Consider the following 15,329-nt stretch of genomic DNA (forward strand, 5'->3'; position numbering starts at 1 on the left):
AAACTATTACGAATGTAAAATATCAAAAATGCCCAATTTTATTATATAGTTTTTGTTAATTTATCACTGCCCTATTTTAAGCACTCTGTTTTCTTTTAATCGCCACTTGAGCCACTTTTAACATTTGAAAGTTATACTACATTTTCTCCATCTTGATGCATTTATTATCTTTAGGGCCCGTTTGTAGGCTGGACAGGGATGGAAAAGCACATTTATCCATCCAAAATCCAACGTTTTGTAGAATGGGCACTTTTTCCGCATGACCTGGGATTAACCTCTTTGACCCGTACTTTTTCACTGGTTAGGGTTGAATGTTGTTGATAATTAATCCTGAAAATGTGTGGGTTTGTTTTCCACATTGGGGCGACGCGAGTGGATAAAAATTCATCTCCCCCTTCTACCCTCATTCAGCATCTTATCGAAGTGCCCAGGTGGGAATTTTTTTTTTTAATTTTCGCGATCGTGGTGTATATTATGTATGCTTTTGCGATGCTTGCTTTGTGGGTGTTTTTCATCTATGGTGATTTTGTCGATTCCAAATCTGGCGGTTTTCAACTTTTTCAATAACGATATTTTTAAATTCATAGCATCAATTCAGCATCGTTTGAATCTTAGATTCAGAATATGTTGGCTAATGGATGGGCTGTTTGCGTTTTTCATTAATTTAATTTCGTGTAATTTTTAGCAATTTGTGTTGTTCCAGCATCCAATTTTCTGAAACAAAATATCGTCAGTTATAGGGTTCGTTATATTGGTGGTAAATTGTGACCTAAACAAGATTTATGTATGCAGAGGTGCGGTTTTTTTCCTTGCGTATGGTGAATGGCTCCTCCGATTTCAACCACGGCACTTGTAATTCAATTGACGGAGGAGATTATGCATAACCATCAACTTGATGTTCTTGCCATTGTTCTCCTATATTTTCAACGGAATGTGCGGGGTCAACGGAGCCACCACAGACATATAAGAGCTGTTTATGAACGTCTTTCTAGGATACCAGACCAAGTTAGGCATATCAATCGATTGGTCAACGTGTCCGACGTGGCATGTTTGGATAACTTGCGTATGGATCAGAATGCTTTCGGAAGGCTATGTCTCATATTGAGGTAGATTGGTGATCTAAGTTGAGGAGAAAATTGCATTGTTTCTCTCTATCTTGGCACACCACAAGAAAAATCATACTGTGAAATTTGATTTCATGCGATCTGGGTACACGATGTCTCGCTACGTTCATTGTGTCCTACGAGCTGTGATTAAGTTGCATGCTTCTCTATTAGTTACACTGAAACCAGTGACCGACGAATGCACCGAAAACAGATGGAAGTGGTTCAAGGTACGTGGCTATTTCAGTGTACTCTTACCAATAATTATATTTACTTCATCTGAACTTAGTAATTTCAACTTATGCTTCCGATATAGGGATGCCTTGGGGCTTTAGATGGAACTTATATAAATATTCAAGTGCCTGCGGCAGATAAGCCTCGGTATCGTTCGCGGAAAGGTCAAATCTGCACGAACACATTAGCCGTGTGTGATAGAAATATGAACTTTGTGTATGTGTTGCCGGAGTGGGAGGGCTCTGCAGGTGATGCTCTAGTCCTCCGAGATGCTTGAATCGAACCAACGGACTGAAGGTTCCTCGAGGTATGGTTTAAATGTGTGAATAATGTTATTTGTAAGCACGCACTTACCAAGCACAGGTCGATGAATATTTTTGTATCAATGAGCGTTGTGGTTAATTGAATGACAGATAATTACTATCTATGCGACAACGGTTATGCAAATAGCGATGGTTTCCTAACTCCTTTTAAGGGTGTCCGCTATCACCTCAAAGAATGGGGCTACGGAAATGAGGCTCCTCAATCTACACGCGAAATCTTCAACATGAGACACACACGTGCGTGAAATGTGATCAAACGTGCTTTCGCTGTACTCAAAATGCGCTGGGGAATACTAAGGAGTTCAGCATTTTACCCACTGAAAGTGCAAATCAGACTGATTATGGCCTGCTTTTTACTTCACAACTACGTACGAAGTGCGATGGAGGTCGACCCAATCGAGCTGGCGATGGATGCAGGAGAACTTGAAGATGATATGGATGTTGCGGCTGCTGCTAATGACAATGCTCCCCCTGAGTTTGTGGACACCGTCGAACCTACAACAGAATGGAATAATCATCGAGATGCCTTAGCAGAATCCATGTGGAATGTGGTATGTTTCCGCAGCTATTATTTTACATTTGAATTTGTTTTAACCGATTATAATTTTTTGTTACATTTTGACTTGCGGGGGACCTAATACAAAATCTGATATTGGACAGCATGTTGGCGGCCTCGCGTGATGCATATCATGAAGTGCAAGCATCTCCCTTTTAGTTGTTTTAGCATTGGGACTGTATGGATGAATGTTATTACTATGTATTTTATTAGACGTTGGTTTGGAGAATTTACTCTATGTTTGTTGAATCTAAGTTGATGGAGACATGAATTTTATTGGCTGCATAATTATTTTTGTGTGAAACACAACACAAATTTGTAGCAAAAAAATAGTTGAAGCCACAAATGTCTAAACCACCATGGGTGCACATATAATACATGCATATCTTCAGAAAATTACAACCCACAATGATTTAAGTGGATGTCCTAGAGCATCAACCTACTTAAAATCACATTACATAAAGGGAGACGCTTGATTCCATTCATAATATTGCCTATATGATCTAGAATTAAAGCTTATAGGCCTACTAAGCATAGTATTTCTACATATATTATGCATCTCATAAGCAGTAGTAATCGCAAGCAGACTCCACTCATCTCCCTAAGGAGCAGTACGTCGGCTGTTAGGGGTGGGGCTACACAAGGCACATGAACTCGCGTACGGTGACACATTGAGTCCATGTGGTAGTATTTGTTGTGCGCGACGTGGGGCGAGGGAATTTTTCATTTTCTAATCATGTATGCCACCTGTGCACCGACCGAGGTGACACAAGGCATTCGCATTTGAAGATTCACAGTCGTTGGAACTTTCATCTTTGATAAATAGCTTCTGTCGGACCTTTGAGGCGTCTGCAAACACAGGTGAGTTTACCTCGTCGGGATCTACTGATGGAGTCGCGCAATGCACTGGAATGGGGTTTCCACCTGCACTGGAGTAAGATATAACAATCACCGTCTGCACTTCTTCTTCTTTCACGTCTTCTAGGCCAAATACGTGATACGCTCGGATTTTGCACTGTTTTAAGGCCATTATTTGCATATTTGGTCTATTTTGGTATTTTGACGTGTTTTGTGAGAATTGTGCATAATTGAGCCGAAAAAGGGAGCCAAAACGCCAAGTTTGGAAATCTGGAGTCTGACGGCGCCCGCCGCCGAGGGAATAGACTCTCTGGACTCCAACGCGGCGACCGCCGGCCAAGGTGCGGCGCCCCACCGGAGAAAGGTTGCGAATTCGAGAAGCCCTAGATTTGCGCCCAAATTTACCATATTTTGGAGATCTTTTCCTTTTTCAACAAGGAGTGGCTTTCCCCTAAAAATAAGACCTTAAGCTTCATTAAAAAAGAGGAGAGAACTTCTACTTGCAAAATACTTCATAGAGATCAAGACCTAGAGTACTTCATTGGTGCAAGGAGTTGGAGAAGGATTTCAAGAACATCAAGAACGACAAGTATTCAACCCACGGGTTTTATTTGCTTTAGTTTTATGTTCAAATTGTCTTCCCTTCAATCTATGTTTTTAGCTTATTCAATTATGTGTAACTAAACTCATAGGATTCTAGGGATGTGTTAGTAACGACTTTGGTTATACAAATTCCTTTTTCTATTTAATATTCGTTTTATTTTTACTTTGTTTCTTCCCTAAGTAGTTTTGATGTTGCATGATTGAGTGACACAATCGTGTATGATTTAATATAACTTGCTTCATAACTGTGACAGAGTTCTAGCGAGTTAGATTCACTTAGTATACACTACAATTAGCTTCCCTTAAAACGGCACTTTAAATTGAGAGTGAGGACTTTTCAAGGGTCTTAGGAGCTTTTTGGAGTTACGTGTTAGGATTGACAACCCTAATCTTGTAATCAACATTTGTATCGCATGAGCATAAGCTAGGTGACTCGTCCTTTCAAAGTATAAACTGTGCTAGGGTATGGTAGTTGGAATTTTGTATAACCATAACTGTGAACACACATCCCTGGGATTCCCTTATCTCTATCGTCTTTCTCCGTGTTTTATTCGCTTTTAGTTGATCTATGCTTTCTATTGTTTTTAGTTTTTCAAAAGTTTTCAAAACCCAATTGTTTTTCCAGATAGTATTTGAGTCTTAGTAGAGGATAGACACTTTGTGTTCGTCTTCCCCGTGTTCGATATCCGGTACTAACCTTTAGCTATACTATATATACTCTGTATACTTGCAGGTTTATTTAGTGCTAATAAAAAGTTCATCAATACGATGCATAGTCGACGATATTCCGGCTCGTCTCTGTGATAGTATGCACCAGCTAATGGGTTTTTCTACGAATAAGATAAATATGCTATGTTATACTGCACACAATAGGTGATATATGCATAACAATGTACGTATGAGACATTACCTTGATGATTTCAGACCACACACTATCATCAGCTGATACAAAGTTATATTCTCCTGCCCAATACACACCTGAAGTGCGCGTCACCTCTTTAAACGTGTAGTATCGGCTATGGAGCACCTGTGGTCGGTTGGACAATTCAGTTGAAGAGAAATCGATCCCGAACTCGTGCTTAAGAGCCCGTCCATAAGCATCGACAACCGACGGGGGTATATCATTTCCTTGCCAACGTGCATCATCGCGAGAACTTATGATAGTGGACAACATCAGTGTGTCGAGAGGTGGCGTCCACTTCCCTTTGTAGAGAAATACATATTGCGGTGGTATGTTCATAGTCAAACGAGAGTTAGAGATATTTTTAGAAAGGAAATCTTTATGGAAAGGTTCAAGCACATTGCCTTTTTTTATAATAGACGATGTTCAATTGTGGTGTTAGGTGGTCATATATTATCTTCAACTACCATACTGGCTAAGAAATAAATGTTTTGCTTTAAGTGAAGTTCAATCAAATTTATTAGGAAATGAGGGAAATCTGCATTGCGTCTACATCTTCATAGAGTACATACCGAGTCGATTGACATCCATCCGCCCCACCTGCCCTCACTCATTCATATTCATTACAATTCGTTTAATGCGCACCATTCTCGGAGTCAATATCCAATTTGCCGCCACTATTTTGGGCGGTGAGTTATCATTTATTGCAAAAGTGGTTGGTGCTACCTCTGTTTCCCACTTTCCATCTCCATATACATAGCTTCAGTCGTAGTAGAGGCCAGCACACAATGGTGGCACGCCCACTAAATGACGGAGACTATGCTAGGTTACCAGGGTTCTTCAAGCGATACTCTCAGAGTCTGCACCACAAAGGAATTGTAATAGCCATAGCCATTTCATTTTTTCGTTAACTTTTGAACATTTTACAATGAATATATGCTAGTTTTTTGTACTTGGTCGTCGATGAACACAATTGATATAATTTCAAACTGTGCAGCGTTTGCCTCCTGAATTTGTTGGCCGCCACGGGGGTGGCCTCCCCCATCAATGTATTCTTGTAATGCCCCGCAGAAGGATCTGGGGTGTAACTCTATTGAAAATTGCAAATGGTTACTTCTTCAGGAATGGGTGGCGTCAGTTTGTTGAAGACAATAATATCACTCACCTGGACTTTTTGACCTTCACATGGCTTGGTGGAGGTACCTTCCATGTGAAACGGTATGATTTCGGCAGTGGCTGCCCGCCTAAAATTGACTTCAATGGTAATTTTGTGTTTTACAAATTAATTAACCTCATGATCTCTTGTATACAAGCAGTAAAGAAAAATTTGATTTTTCTTATTTCTTTGTCGAAGTTCATGGAGTGTGCTCACCGGAAGAAGACTACTACTCTCCAGACATAGAGTCATCTGACGACAACTATCCACCTGGAAGTGAGGGTGACACAGATTCGGATGAAGTCGATGCAGAAGATATGGTGGTTCCAGGCGAAGGCGAATACCCTTCATTCAAAGTGACCTTGACAAAAAAAAAGCATTGCTGGTGCCTTCGTTAGTATTGTAGTTTCATACTGTGTTACTTTCTCTAAATGGCTCATCCAAAATTTCATTGTAAAATATTGTTTTTATGATGCAGGAACTGCCTCTTCGATTCTTGAATGTATTCGTCCCCGAGCCGTCGTTGCAGAACGAACTTGCCTATTTCACACTCGATAAAAATACTTGGGAGATGCATACACGTTCCAGCAATGGCAAGCTTTGGGTTCGACATGGGTGGAAGTGTTTCGTGCGGGATAATACCTTAATGGTAGGAGATCGACTATGCTTCCAGTTGGTGGAGAAGGATGAAGTGCAGTTTTATGTGACCATTCACCGTTGAGTGTTCCTATGTAATAGATGCATGTGTAGCTATTGTCTCACTATTTTTGGTTTTTGGGGGTATCAAGCACTAGTATGTAGTCGGTTATATGGCACTTTTGGTATGGCCTAAGACAACTATATGATCGTTTAGTGCTACTATGTTTCGGTATGTATGAAATGGAGACAATATATTGCATTGTGAAGATGAAGCATTATGTTTCTCCTGGCAGTTCTATATCTTAAAACCTTTTAAAACCTCTGTAATGACCAAAATAAGAACCTAACATATGGTGAAACATTGCATACACAAATGGCTATCTTTGATAATATAATATGCTTCATTACTAATATAGACATTACAAAAGGGTTGAGGAGTTCATACATACATCCCCTGCAGATTCATAAACTTGCATATAGTTACTTCTGAGATAGCAAACCATACGAACCACAGAGATACTTCACTTCCCATATTTACATTACAAAAACATAAGTGGTTCAAATAAGCCAAAACAACAGCAAGTTCACATTCTTCCACACCCACACATTATCCCCTTCACTGACCGGAGTACTTCTCCAAGGCACGGTAGACATAAGCATGTTTTGCAGCATGAGGTAAGCTCATGAAGAAGTCCATGCGCTCAACCTTGGCCAGAATGAACTCCGAAGCGTCAAAGACTTGGGCAAGGTTCAGTCCGTTAATGGATCCAACAAGCTCGAAAACATCCTTACGTGCTTTCGCGAGGTCGAATTCATATCCAATCCTAGTCGCCAGATATTCGAGTCGAGTGTTAGTGGCCTCATGCATCTTCCCAATCACCTCCACAAGGCCCTCCAAAGCGTCACGCTGTTTGCGCTTCTTGCTCGTGTTTGTAGTCGGAGTGGAATCTGGTGCAGCAGAGAATCCACTATCAGTCAGCGTAGTTGGAGAGACCCCATCTAGACTTGCATCAGTACCAACAACGTCATCCAGACCAAAGTCGTATTCACCCCCAGCTCTATTGGATGCCATTTTCTCAATCAGATCCAAGTCATCATGGGCATCGACAATGTCTTCAGCCTTCATCCTAGTAGACCTATCTTTACCAAAGATAATCTTCCAGTCCTCGTAGTATGGCCATGACTTTGTGCGCAGTGGACGAGCACTCTCGTCGGCCTGCAATACTGACCTTATTACAAACCCAAACAAGTGACAATACATGACCGAATTAGTATTGAAATAAACCAATTACCTTCACAATTTGTCTCCATTGTTAGTCGTCAACGTCGATCTTGTAGTCATTGTGAACATTAAAGCCAACACCACTCCGGTCTAAAACACGGGACAAAGCATAGAAATGCTTCTTCCATGTGTGAATCCTCGACTGGATATGAGGATTCGTCTTCAAATCATTCCTCGGGAACTCTTGCCGCATTGACTCTTCCGCTTTCATCAGACAGCCCACTTTGAAGCCGTTGTCGGTCTTCCAGCCAGTAGCGACCAACTCCTTCGTTATGTCAAGTAAGAACTTTTATTCCTTTTCGCTCCAGGCGCGACGGCTTCTGTCAGCCTTGGCTTGCCTCCGACCCCGGCGTGCACGAATTTGTTCCGACATCTGGACAAAATAAGTCACACGATTTTAAAAATGTATCTTCACTGGCGATGGGTAACACAAAATGAATTTACATTGAAATGAGACTCCTACATCAATGATGAATTCAGAAAAGATATACCTCTTTGTGAATGCAACTCGATGAAGGGTTCTGCTTTTCGCGGGAGATCTGAAGCTTATGGCGGGAGGAGGTGCGCCTCTGCAATTTTAGAGAGGGAAATTTAGGCGGGAGTTGGAAAGACGTCTTAGGGTTCTATGGGTATCTATGGTATTTTGGTTAAAATAGGGGGACATTTTGGTCAGATCAATGCCAGTAGGCAAAATAAAATCCTTACAAAACATGGGATGGGAAAAAGGCCCACTTTACTTTAGTCCAATTTACAAAACACTGGATACATAAGTTCACAAACTAACACAATCCATGTAAATAATCAAGGCCCAAGTCCACACCACCGTAATCCTGTCCAGCCTACAAAACGGGCCCTTAGAGTGTCCACAATAATGTGGACACTTCGGTGGACAAACCACTTTTTTTTGTCCATAGCAAATTTTTTTTATGTCCACAACAATAGTGGACACGCCCTAGCCACAAATCACATTATTTTATTAATTTTTTTTATATTTTAATTCAATTAAAATTAAAATTATCAGATAAAAAATAATTAAAAAAATATTTAATTTAATTAAAAAAATTAAAACTAATGACAAAACTTGCTTATTAGCTTTTTAAATAGTACTCCCTCCGTCCCACAAAAGATGTCACACTTTCCTTTTTAGTTTGTTCCACAAAAGATGTCACATTTCCCTTTTTGGAAAAAGTTTTCTCTCACATAAGTATATAAATTATATTTTCTCTCCATTTAACACACAAAACAAAACCTCCTAAATCTCATGCCGTCCCACAAGTGTGACATCTTTTGTGGGACGGAGGGAGTAGTACTTAATGGGTTATAAACCAAATCATTTTAATTGAAGTCGTTTGACCAAATTAATCAAAACTCATTTTAAAAAGCCCAAAATTGATCTAAACCTACATATCATCTTCTTCTTCGTTCTTCTTATCTCTTCTCAAAACACCACAAAAATTACTTAAATCTTTCAAATCCGAAAATGCAAAAAGAAAAAGAAAGAAAAAAACTTATGGCCGCCACGGTCAGCGCCGCGGCTCGCTGCTCCCCGCCTCGTCCACGCCGACTACTCGGCTGTGGGCTGTCCGCCCCTCCCCGCCCCGGCACATCCGTCCAGCGCAATAGGGAGCCGTCGTGGAGGCTTCCTTATTGTGGACACTCTTACTAGATACTACTCCCTCCGTCCGCGAATAGGAGTCTCGTTTTTTCATTTTAGTCCGTCCGTGAATAGGAGTCCCGGCTCACTTTTACCATAAATGGTAATAGGGTCCCACCTTCCACTAACTCATTCCACTCACATTTCATTTAAAAATAATTTATACAAGTGGGACCCCATTCCACTAACTTTTTTCCACCCACTTTTCTTAACACTTCTTAAAACCCATGTCGCCATGCAATGGGACTCCTAATGGCGGACGGAGGGAGTATCAAATTATGACCATGGTCTAAACCCTATACTAGATACTATCAAATTAAATGTGGATGCTTCTTTGGGAAGAGGTTAGAGAGGGTTGTTCCATGACACTGTAGGAGATTGGAGATGTGAGTTTGCTATCAATATTGGAGTTTATTCCATTCTGACGCCAGAGATTTAGTGTTTGTTTTATGGTTTTGATTAGGTAAGATTTTGGGATTTAGAAATTTGGAGGTGAAGTGTGATAGTTTTGTTGAAATATTTATGTGTAACATCTCGATTTCCCGAACCCTAATTTTAGAGCCCTAAAATTTATTATTGATGACGTGGAGACGTGAATTAATTTATGAATGCATTTATTGCATGAGATGTTATGGCCGAGTCGAGTCTAGGGTTTGCATTGGAAGTTTGAAAAGTCAAACTTGTTGATTATATGATGTGGCATGTGATTTATTAATTTATGAGATGAATTATTTGTTTAAGGGTGAGTGAGGATATTAGAGAAAATTTCCATAAATACTTGTCACCCAATTCTTGTGATTTTCGACCCCCTTGGCCTTTTGTAGGAGGAATTATAATTTTTCCGGATTTAATTTAATTCTTGGGATATTTATCCAAATTAAATCCAAAACCCAATTATTCCTTTTTTTTTTTATGGGGAAAAATCTAGCCCCCTTGTGTCTTGGTGATTTTCAAAAATCACCTATTGTGGGAAGGAAAGAATTATTTTATTTTAGTTAATCCCTTATTTGATTTCCTTCCATACCTAGAATTTAAATATTCTACCAAATCTTTCCATACCTCAAGAGATTTTGCCTTATCTTATTTTAGTTAATATTCAAAATATATTCCTTATGGGAGAAACCCCAAAATACACGCCTACTACCCTATATACTTGGAGGATTTTATTTTATTTTGCTCCGTGATATTTTATTCTACTCCGTAAAATATTCAAAACGAAATCTTGGCTAATTAAGAGCCTAATTTTCGAAAATCATGAGATTTTGCCCTAGAGTCTATTTTTGTTAATTCTTCTTCCCTACTTCACAATATTTATTTATTTAATTGTGGAGAATAAGATCTTACCAAATATTCTATTTTATTTACCTAAAGATCTTATTAAACTCTATAAATAAGAAGCCAAAAACCTAACCCTAACCATCACAAATTTTCGCCCCCTACCCATAATTTTTGCCCCCTCCCTTCTCTCACTCTCTCCAATTTTTCTTCCATACTTTGTCATCTTTTGTGAAGAATTGAAGTTTGATCCAAGAATCTTGAAGAACCGAGTCTAATACTTAATTTCTACCGTTCGTTTTCCTTAAAAAGGTATTCTTATGTTAATCTTCTTCTTTCTACACGATTCATCTTCTTTCTAACCGATTAATCGGTATTCTTGAACCCTCATGCATCTTGTTTGAGTGAAAGTGGGATAAAAGGGATATGTAAATATGTATGCATGTGGTGTGTGTGCGCGCGTGCGTGCGTGCGTGCGTGCGTGTTGTGAGTGTGTGTGTGTTGTGTGTATGTTGGCAAAATACTCTTGTGTGGCATATGTTGGTGTTAGATCTAGAGTTGAGATGCGAATGGAATTTATATGATGATCATGACTTAAGTTTGATTAGTGATAATAAGATGAATCGATGGGAAAAGGGAAAAAAAGGCGTTGGGACATGCATGAATTAGGAGTTGTATTAAATCTGATTTGTGATATGTGCCTATGTGATTAAAAAGGTGAAACCTCAGTTGCGAAACCGGATAACAAAAGAAAGAACATACTTGAAACCTAAGCAGTCGAGGTGGGCTTTACTCTTAAACTCTTTTATGTGCAAATATATGAATGTGGAGAAATAAGGGTGGTTTAACTGTTATGCCATGCCTATGTCTGTTTTTGTCGTGATATTGTGCGCCTGATGCCCAGTTTGAGAGTTCGCTCCATTGGGCTATAGGGCTATGGATATGTTTAACGAATTCGGGTCTGAGTATGGGCCGCAAACCCTACCAGGCTGTGTACACGAGGGGATCGGGAGCCGTCCTTGCTAGTCGGCCGGTCTCGTGGGCGAAAAGTGTGGCCACACTTTCGTCGCACCATGGAAGGATTGTGATTGTGGAATTTGATGAGAAAAGTGGGGAGTTATTTTGACTGGCCAATCTATGGAAAATATATTTTGTGATACTCGTGATATTCTCTTATAACTACTTAAAACTCGAGTTCACTTGGTAAGGGTGGCATAACTTATACAATGTTTTGGCAATGAGCTCACCGAGTATTTCAAAATACTCAGCCCTGCATGTGTTTTCCTTATGTGCAGGTTGAACGATGACGAGCGGTGACGGGTGTTGAGCATGATAATTAATTAAGATGGTTATTTTGAACTTCAAGCGTAGTTGTGTCTTCATACATAGCTATTCTTTCTCTTGGTCGCTTTCCGCTGAGTTTTGATACACTTATGTTTATTTTGAATATTTTGCACTCTCTTTTCGGTTTAGAGGCCTTAGACTAACTTGTGGTTTTTATCTTGGAAACTATGTCATACTCTTGAGATTTTTGAACGTCATTTATTATACCTTCCTTTTTCTTATTCAAGTTTCTAGGTGAAGTTGTTGTTTTAAATACTCTGATACTTCTTTCTAATCTTTTGGTCAACACTCTTTAAATGAAACCCTAGCCTTTGTTCATTTCTTCGAGTCCGTTTGGTAGCAGTTGCTGCATTTATTGTACCCTAAGAGGGCGGGCTGTTACATTATGCTTTTAGGTTTGTGATTTATTGAATGATATTGATTCAAAGTTGATCCAACATGTGCATAGAAAAGAGAATATTGTTACAAATTTCATGTAATATTTAGTTCCATAGGGGGTGCATGTGTTAGAGACGATACCTAACTATAGGGGTTTTTCTATATGAGGTTACTCGTATTAGGTGATCGACAATGAGATATCAACGATAGGGGCAGTTTGTTTGCAGGAGAGATTCCCGTTCGAGCAACCTGTTCCTCGCCAAACTTGGATTTTTTTTTTGTTGAGGTGGGGGGAGGGATTATTTCTTGGGTTTAGGGTTCAGGGTAAAAGAAAATCATAAAGGAAATTTTGATTCTAATTATTTGATTTCAAACTTTTAAAAAATCCCTATTTTTATTTATAAGGTCTCAAGGATTAGTTCAAACTCTAGGAAATAACCAACAAAGAATCTATAATGGAGCTTGTAATTACGCACGCGCCTCAAATTACATTAGATATATATTACTCAAAAAGAATTAAGCTATGATATAAGCGTAATCTGTTGTGGGCTTGACATTTTCTTAATCAACTTGTATAAAAATAAATTGTTGAACAAAATCACGAAATTTGATTGTGGTCCATTCCACAATTTTAAAAGTAATCAATTAAACTAAAAATGTATGTGGAAATAAAACTAATATTGATATCAGTAGATAAAATTCACTAATTTAAGGTTCAAAACCCCCAGTGTCTAAAACCCACAAAAAAAATCTTAATGGGCCGGAAAATGGGGTAAAGTGCATAACAACATTCAAACATAATATTAGAGAAATATAGTTCTTGGGTTCGAGCCCACTGTAACACTAACCTTTAAATTTAGGTTAAAAAATATATTCAGAAAATATTTCTCTTTATTGTATACCTTAAAGATTTGCAGAGTGGAAAACTAAGATTTACTTATAAACAAGGCCATAAACTGATGAATTGAAAACTTTGTTAAGTCAATTTAAAGCTCTGGTCCATGAATTTAAAGTTCTGGGCCATTCTTTCTAGAGTCGACAAATTGTTCTACTCCACTAGTTATATTGCTGCAATTTCCTATCCTATCTTTAGTAGTACAATACAAAATGTGACATATCCGATCTCAATAACATATCAATTCAATTATATTTTTGGTAATGGACCGCACATTCCACGAACTTTGTCACACTCACATTTCATTATAAAACTAATACTCCCTTCGTCTCAAATTAGTTGTTGAGTCGTATTCCTTTTAAGGTTCTTTCAAGATAGTTGAGTCAGTTCCATTTTCAGCAAAAAACGTTATCTTATATCATACTTTAATCTCTCTTCCTTTCTCTCACTTTATTCCCTCTGTTACTTTAGTCTCTCAACTCTTACCTTTAACACCAATCTCTTAAGTGTGTGCCCAAAAGAAATGTCTCGTCTACTTTGAGACGGATGGGGTATATTAAAGTAAGACTCACCTTCCATTACCTTTAACACATCAATTTCTTAAGTCTCGTGCCCAAAAGAAATGTCTCAACTACCTTGGGATGAAGGGAGTATATAAAAGTAGGACCCACCGACCCACCTTCCATTAACCGTTTTCTACACACTTTCTATTATAGTATTTCTTAAAACTCGTCTCATTTCATAAACATGTAATCTGGACAAAGGGAGTATTAAATTTCATATATATGATTTATTCTTGAAAAAAATACTACTAATAGTTCAATCCTTAGATAATAAAAATTGACATACACTATCAAAAACTTGTACTTATTTTTAAGGATGCAAAAATCGAGACACAATTACGTGCGTTGAAATTTTAAAAAAGACAACAATGATTTATGACGCAAAAGAAAACAATCCTAAATTAAAGACATTTAACTTAATCTTTTGCTTTTTTAGATTGAATCCATTTGCGTCCTCTAATTTTAATTGGGATACCAACAGTAAACATATTTTTTTAAGCGTCATTTGTATATTTAGAAACACAAACTAACCTCCTTAATTGCATTAAAAAATGTTTTTAACTGTTTATATTAAAAGATTAGGATAAAATTGATAAAATTATAGTATGTAGGTCGGAATAAATTCCGATTTATTCAAACCATTCATTTTTATGAAAAGTAATTAAGAAAGAGTATGGTAATAGAGGTAGACATGAGATACAAATATACCAATGCATTTTATTGATGGCGTTTTTTAGATACAAAGTAGTACAAGTGCTTAGTTGTGAGGCTCGGCGCCATAGCTGCAGCATCGGTAACCGATCTTCCCTCAGCACCCGTGTGGATTGGGGCACTTCCCTCCTCTGTCTCCACGTCCGCCTCCGTATCCGCCTCCACGGCCTCCGTGACCTCCTCCACCTCTGTATCCGCCTCCACGGCCACCGTATCCTCCTCCGACATGTCCGCCCCGATCGTATCCGCTGCGCCCATCGGTTTCCTCCGCTGTTTTAAAACAACACTCAAATTACTATACAATATACACTACAAAAACTTCCTGTATCTTTTAAGGACACAAAAATTGAGACCCAATTATTTGCGCTTGAAATTAAAAAAAATAGGGCGCAAAAGAAAGCATTCCTAAATTAAGGACAAATTAGCTTAATATTTACTTTTTTATTACAATGCTTCTATCTACGTCCTTTAATTTTAGTTAGGACACCAATAATAAAGACGTTTTTTGAAATGCTAGTGACATATTTAGAAACATAAAATAACATCCATAATTACATTAAAAATGTCCTTAATAATTTTTTTGTTGCATAACATTATAATACATGATTCTTTTTCATAAATTTTATTAATAATACCCATGCATCTAATTTTTGTAAAATAAATGAGTAATATTGGAAAATATTGAAGAAATGGCTTACAAGGATTAACGGAAGCAAGCTCTCTAGCTGAAGCTACATCTGAAGAGATGAGAAGAGCCACAGCCAAGACAAGGCCGAGGAGAAGAAGCACTTTGGAACTCATATTTGCTACTCAAAATTATAGGATATGATTTTGGTTTTTGATGAGAATGAAGG

The 15,329-nt window shown here is 38.4% G+C and overlaps 3 protein-coding genes and 1 long non-coding RNA gene across 4 annotated transcripts; 2 read left to right on the top strand and 2 right to left on the bottom strand.

Annotated features, from left to right (window-relative positions):
* Positions 1 to 1,477: 1,477 nt before the first annotated feature.
* Positions 1,478 to 2,431, top strand: LOC125204085. Its single transcript, XR_007173487.1, has 3 exons — positions 1,478 to 1,644; positions 1,751 to 2,211; positions 2,321 to 2,431. It is a non-coding gene; the product is annotated as an uncharacterized LOC125204085 (long non-coding RNA).
* A 2,785-nt stretch (positions 2,432 to 5,216) lies between these two features.
* Positions 5,217 to 6,665, top strand: LOC125208221 (B3 domain-containing protein At3g06220-like). The gene is made up of 4 exons (XM_048107800.1): positions 5,217 to 5,456; positions 5,576 to 5,840; positions 5,933 to 6,127; positions 6,213 to 6,665. The coding sequence occupies exons 1-4, from the start codon at positions 5,367 to 5,369 to the stop codon at positions 6,290 to 6,292; spliced, it is 630 nt and encodes a 209-aa protein (XP_047963757.1). The 5' UTR covers positions 5,217 to 5,366; the 3' UTR covers positions 6,293 to 6,665.
* Positions 6,666 to 6,753: 88 nt separating this feature from the next.
* LOC125207963 lies at positions 6,754 to 8,274 on the bottom strand. The gene is made up of 3 exons (XM_048107487.1): positions 8,147 to 8,274; positions 7,666 to 8,028; positions 6,754 to 7,589 (listed from the first exon to the last, which is right to left on the bottom strand). Exon 3 carries the CDS (start codon positions 7,497 to 7,499, stop codon positions 6,990 to 6,992), a length of 510 nt encoding a protein of 169 aa, XP_047963444.1. The 5' UTR covers positions 7,500 to 7,589; positions 7,666 to 8,028; positions 8,147 to 8,274; the 3' UTR covers positions 6,754 to 6,989.
* Positions 8,275 to 14,456: 6,182 nt separating this feature from the next.
* On the bottom strand, positions 14,457 to 15,329 carry LOC125204665 (glycine-rich cell wall structural protein-like). The gene is made up of 2 exons (XM_048103372.1): positions 15,174 to 15,329; positions 14,457 to 14,745 (listed from the first exon to the last, which is right to left on the bottom strand). Exons 1-2 carry the CDS (start codon positions 15,274 to 15,276, stop codon positions 14,573 to 14,575), a joined length of 276 nt encoding a protein of 91 aa, XP_047959329.1. The 5' UTR covers positions 15,277 to 15,329; the 3' UTR covers positions 14,457 to 14,572.

The sequence above is a fragment of the Salvia hispanica genome, chromosome 2 (assembly GCF_023119035.1).
Source record: "Salvia hispanica cultivar TCC Black 2014 chromosome 2, UniMelb_Shisp_WGS_1.0, whole genome shotgun sequence".
Classification (NCBI taxonomy): Eukaryota; Viridiplantae; Streptophyta; class Magnoliopsida; order Lamiales; family Lamiaceae; genus Salvia; species Salvia hispanica.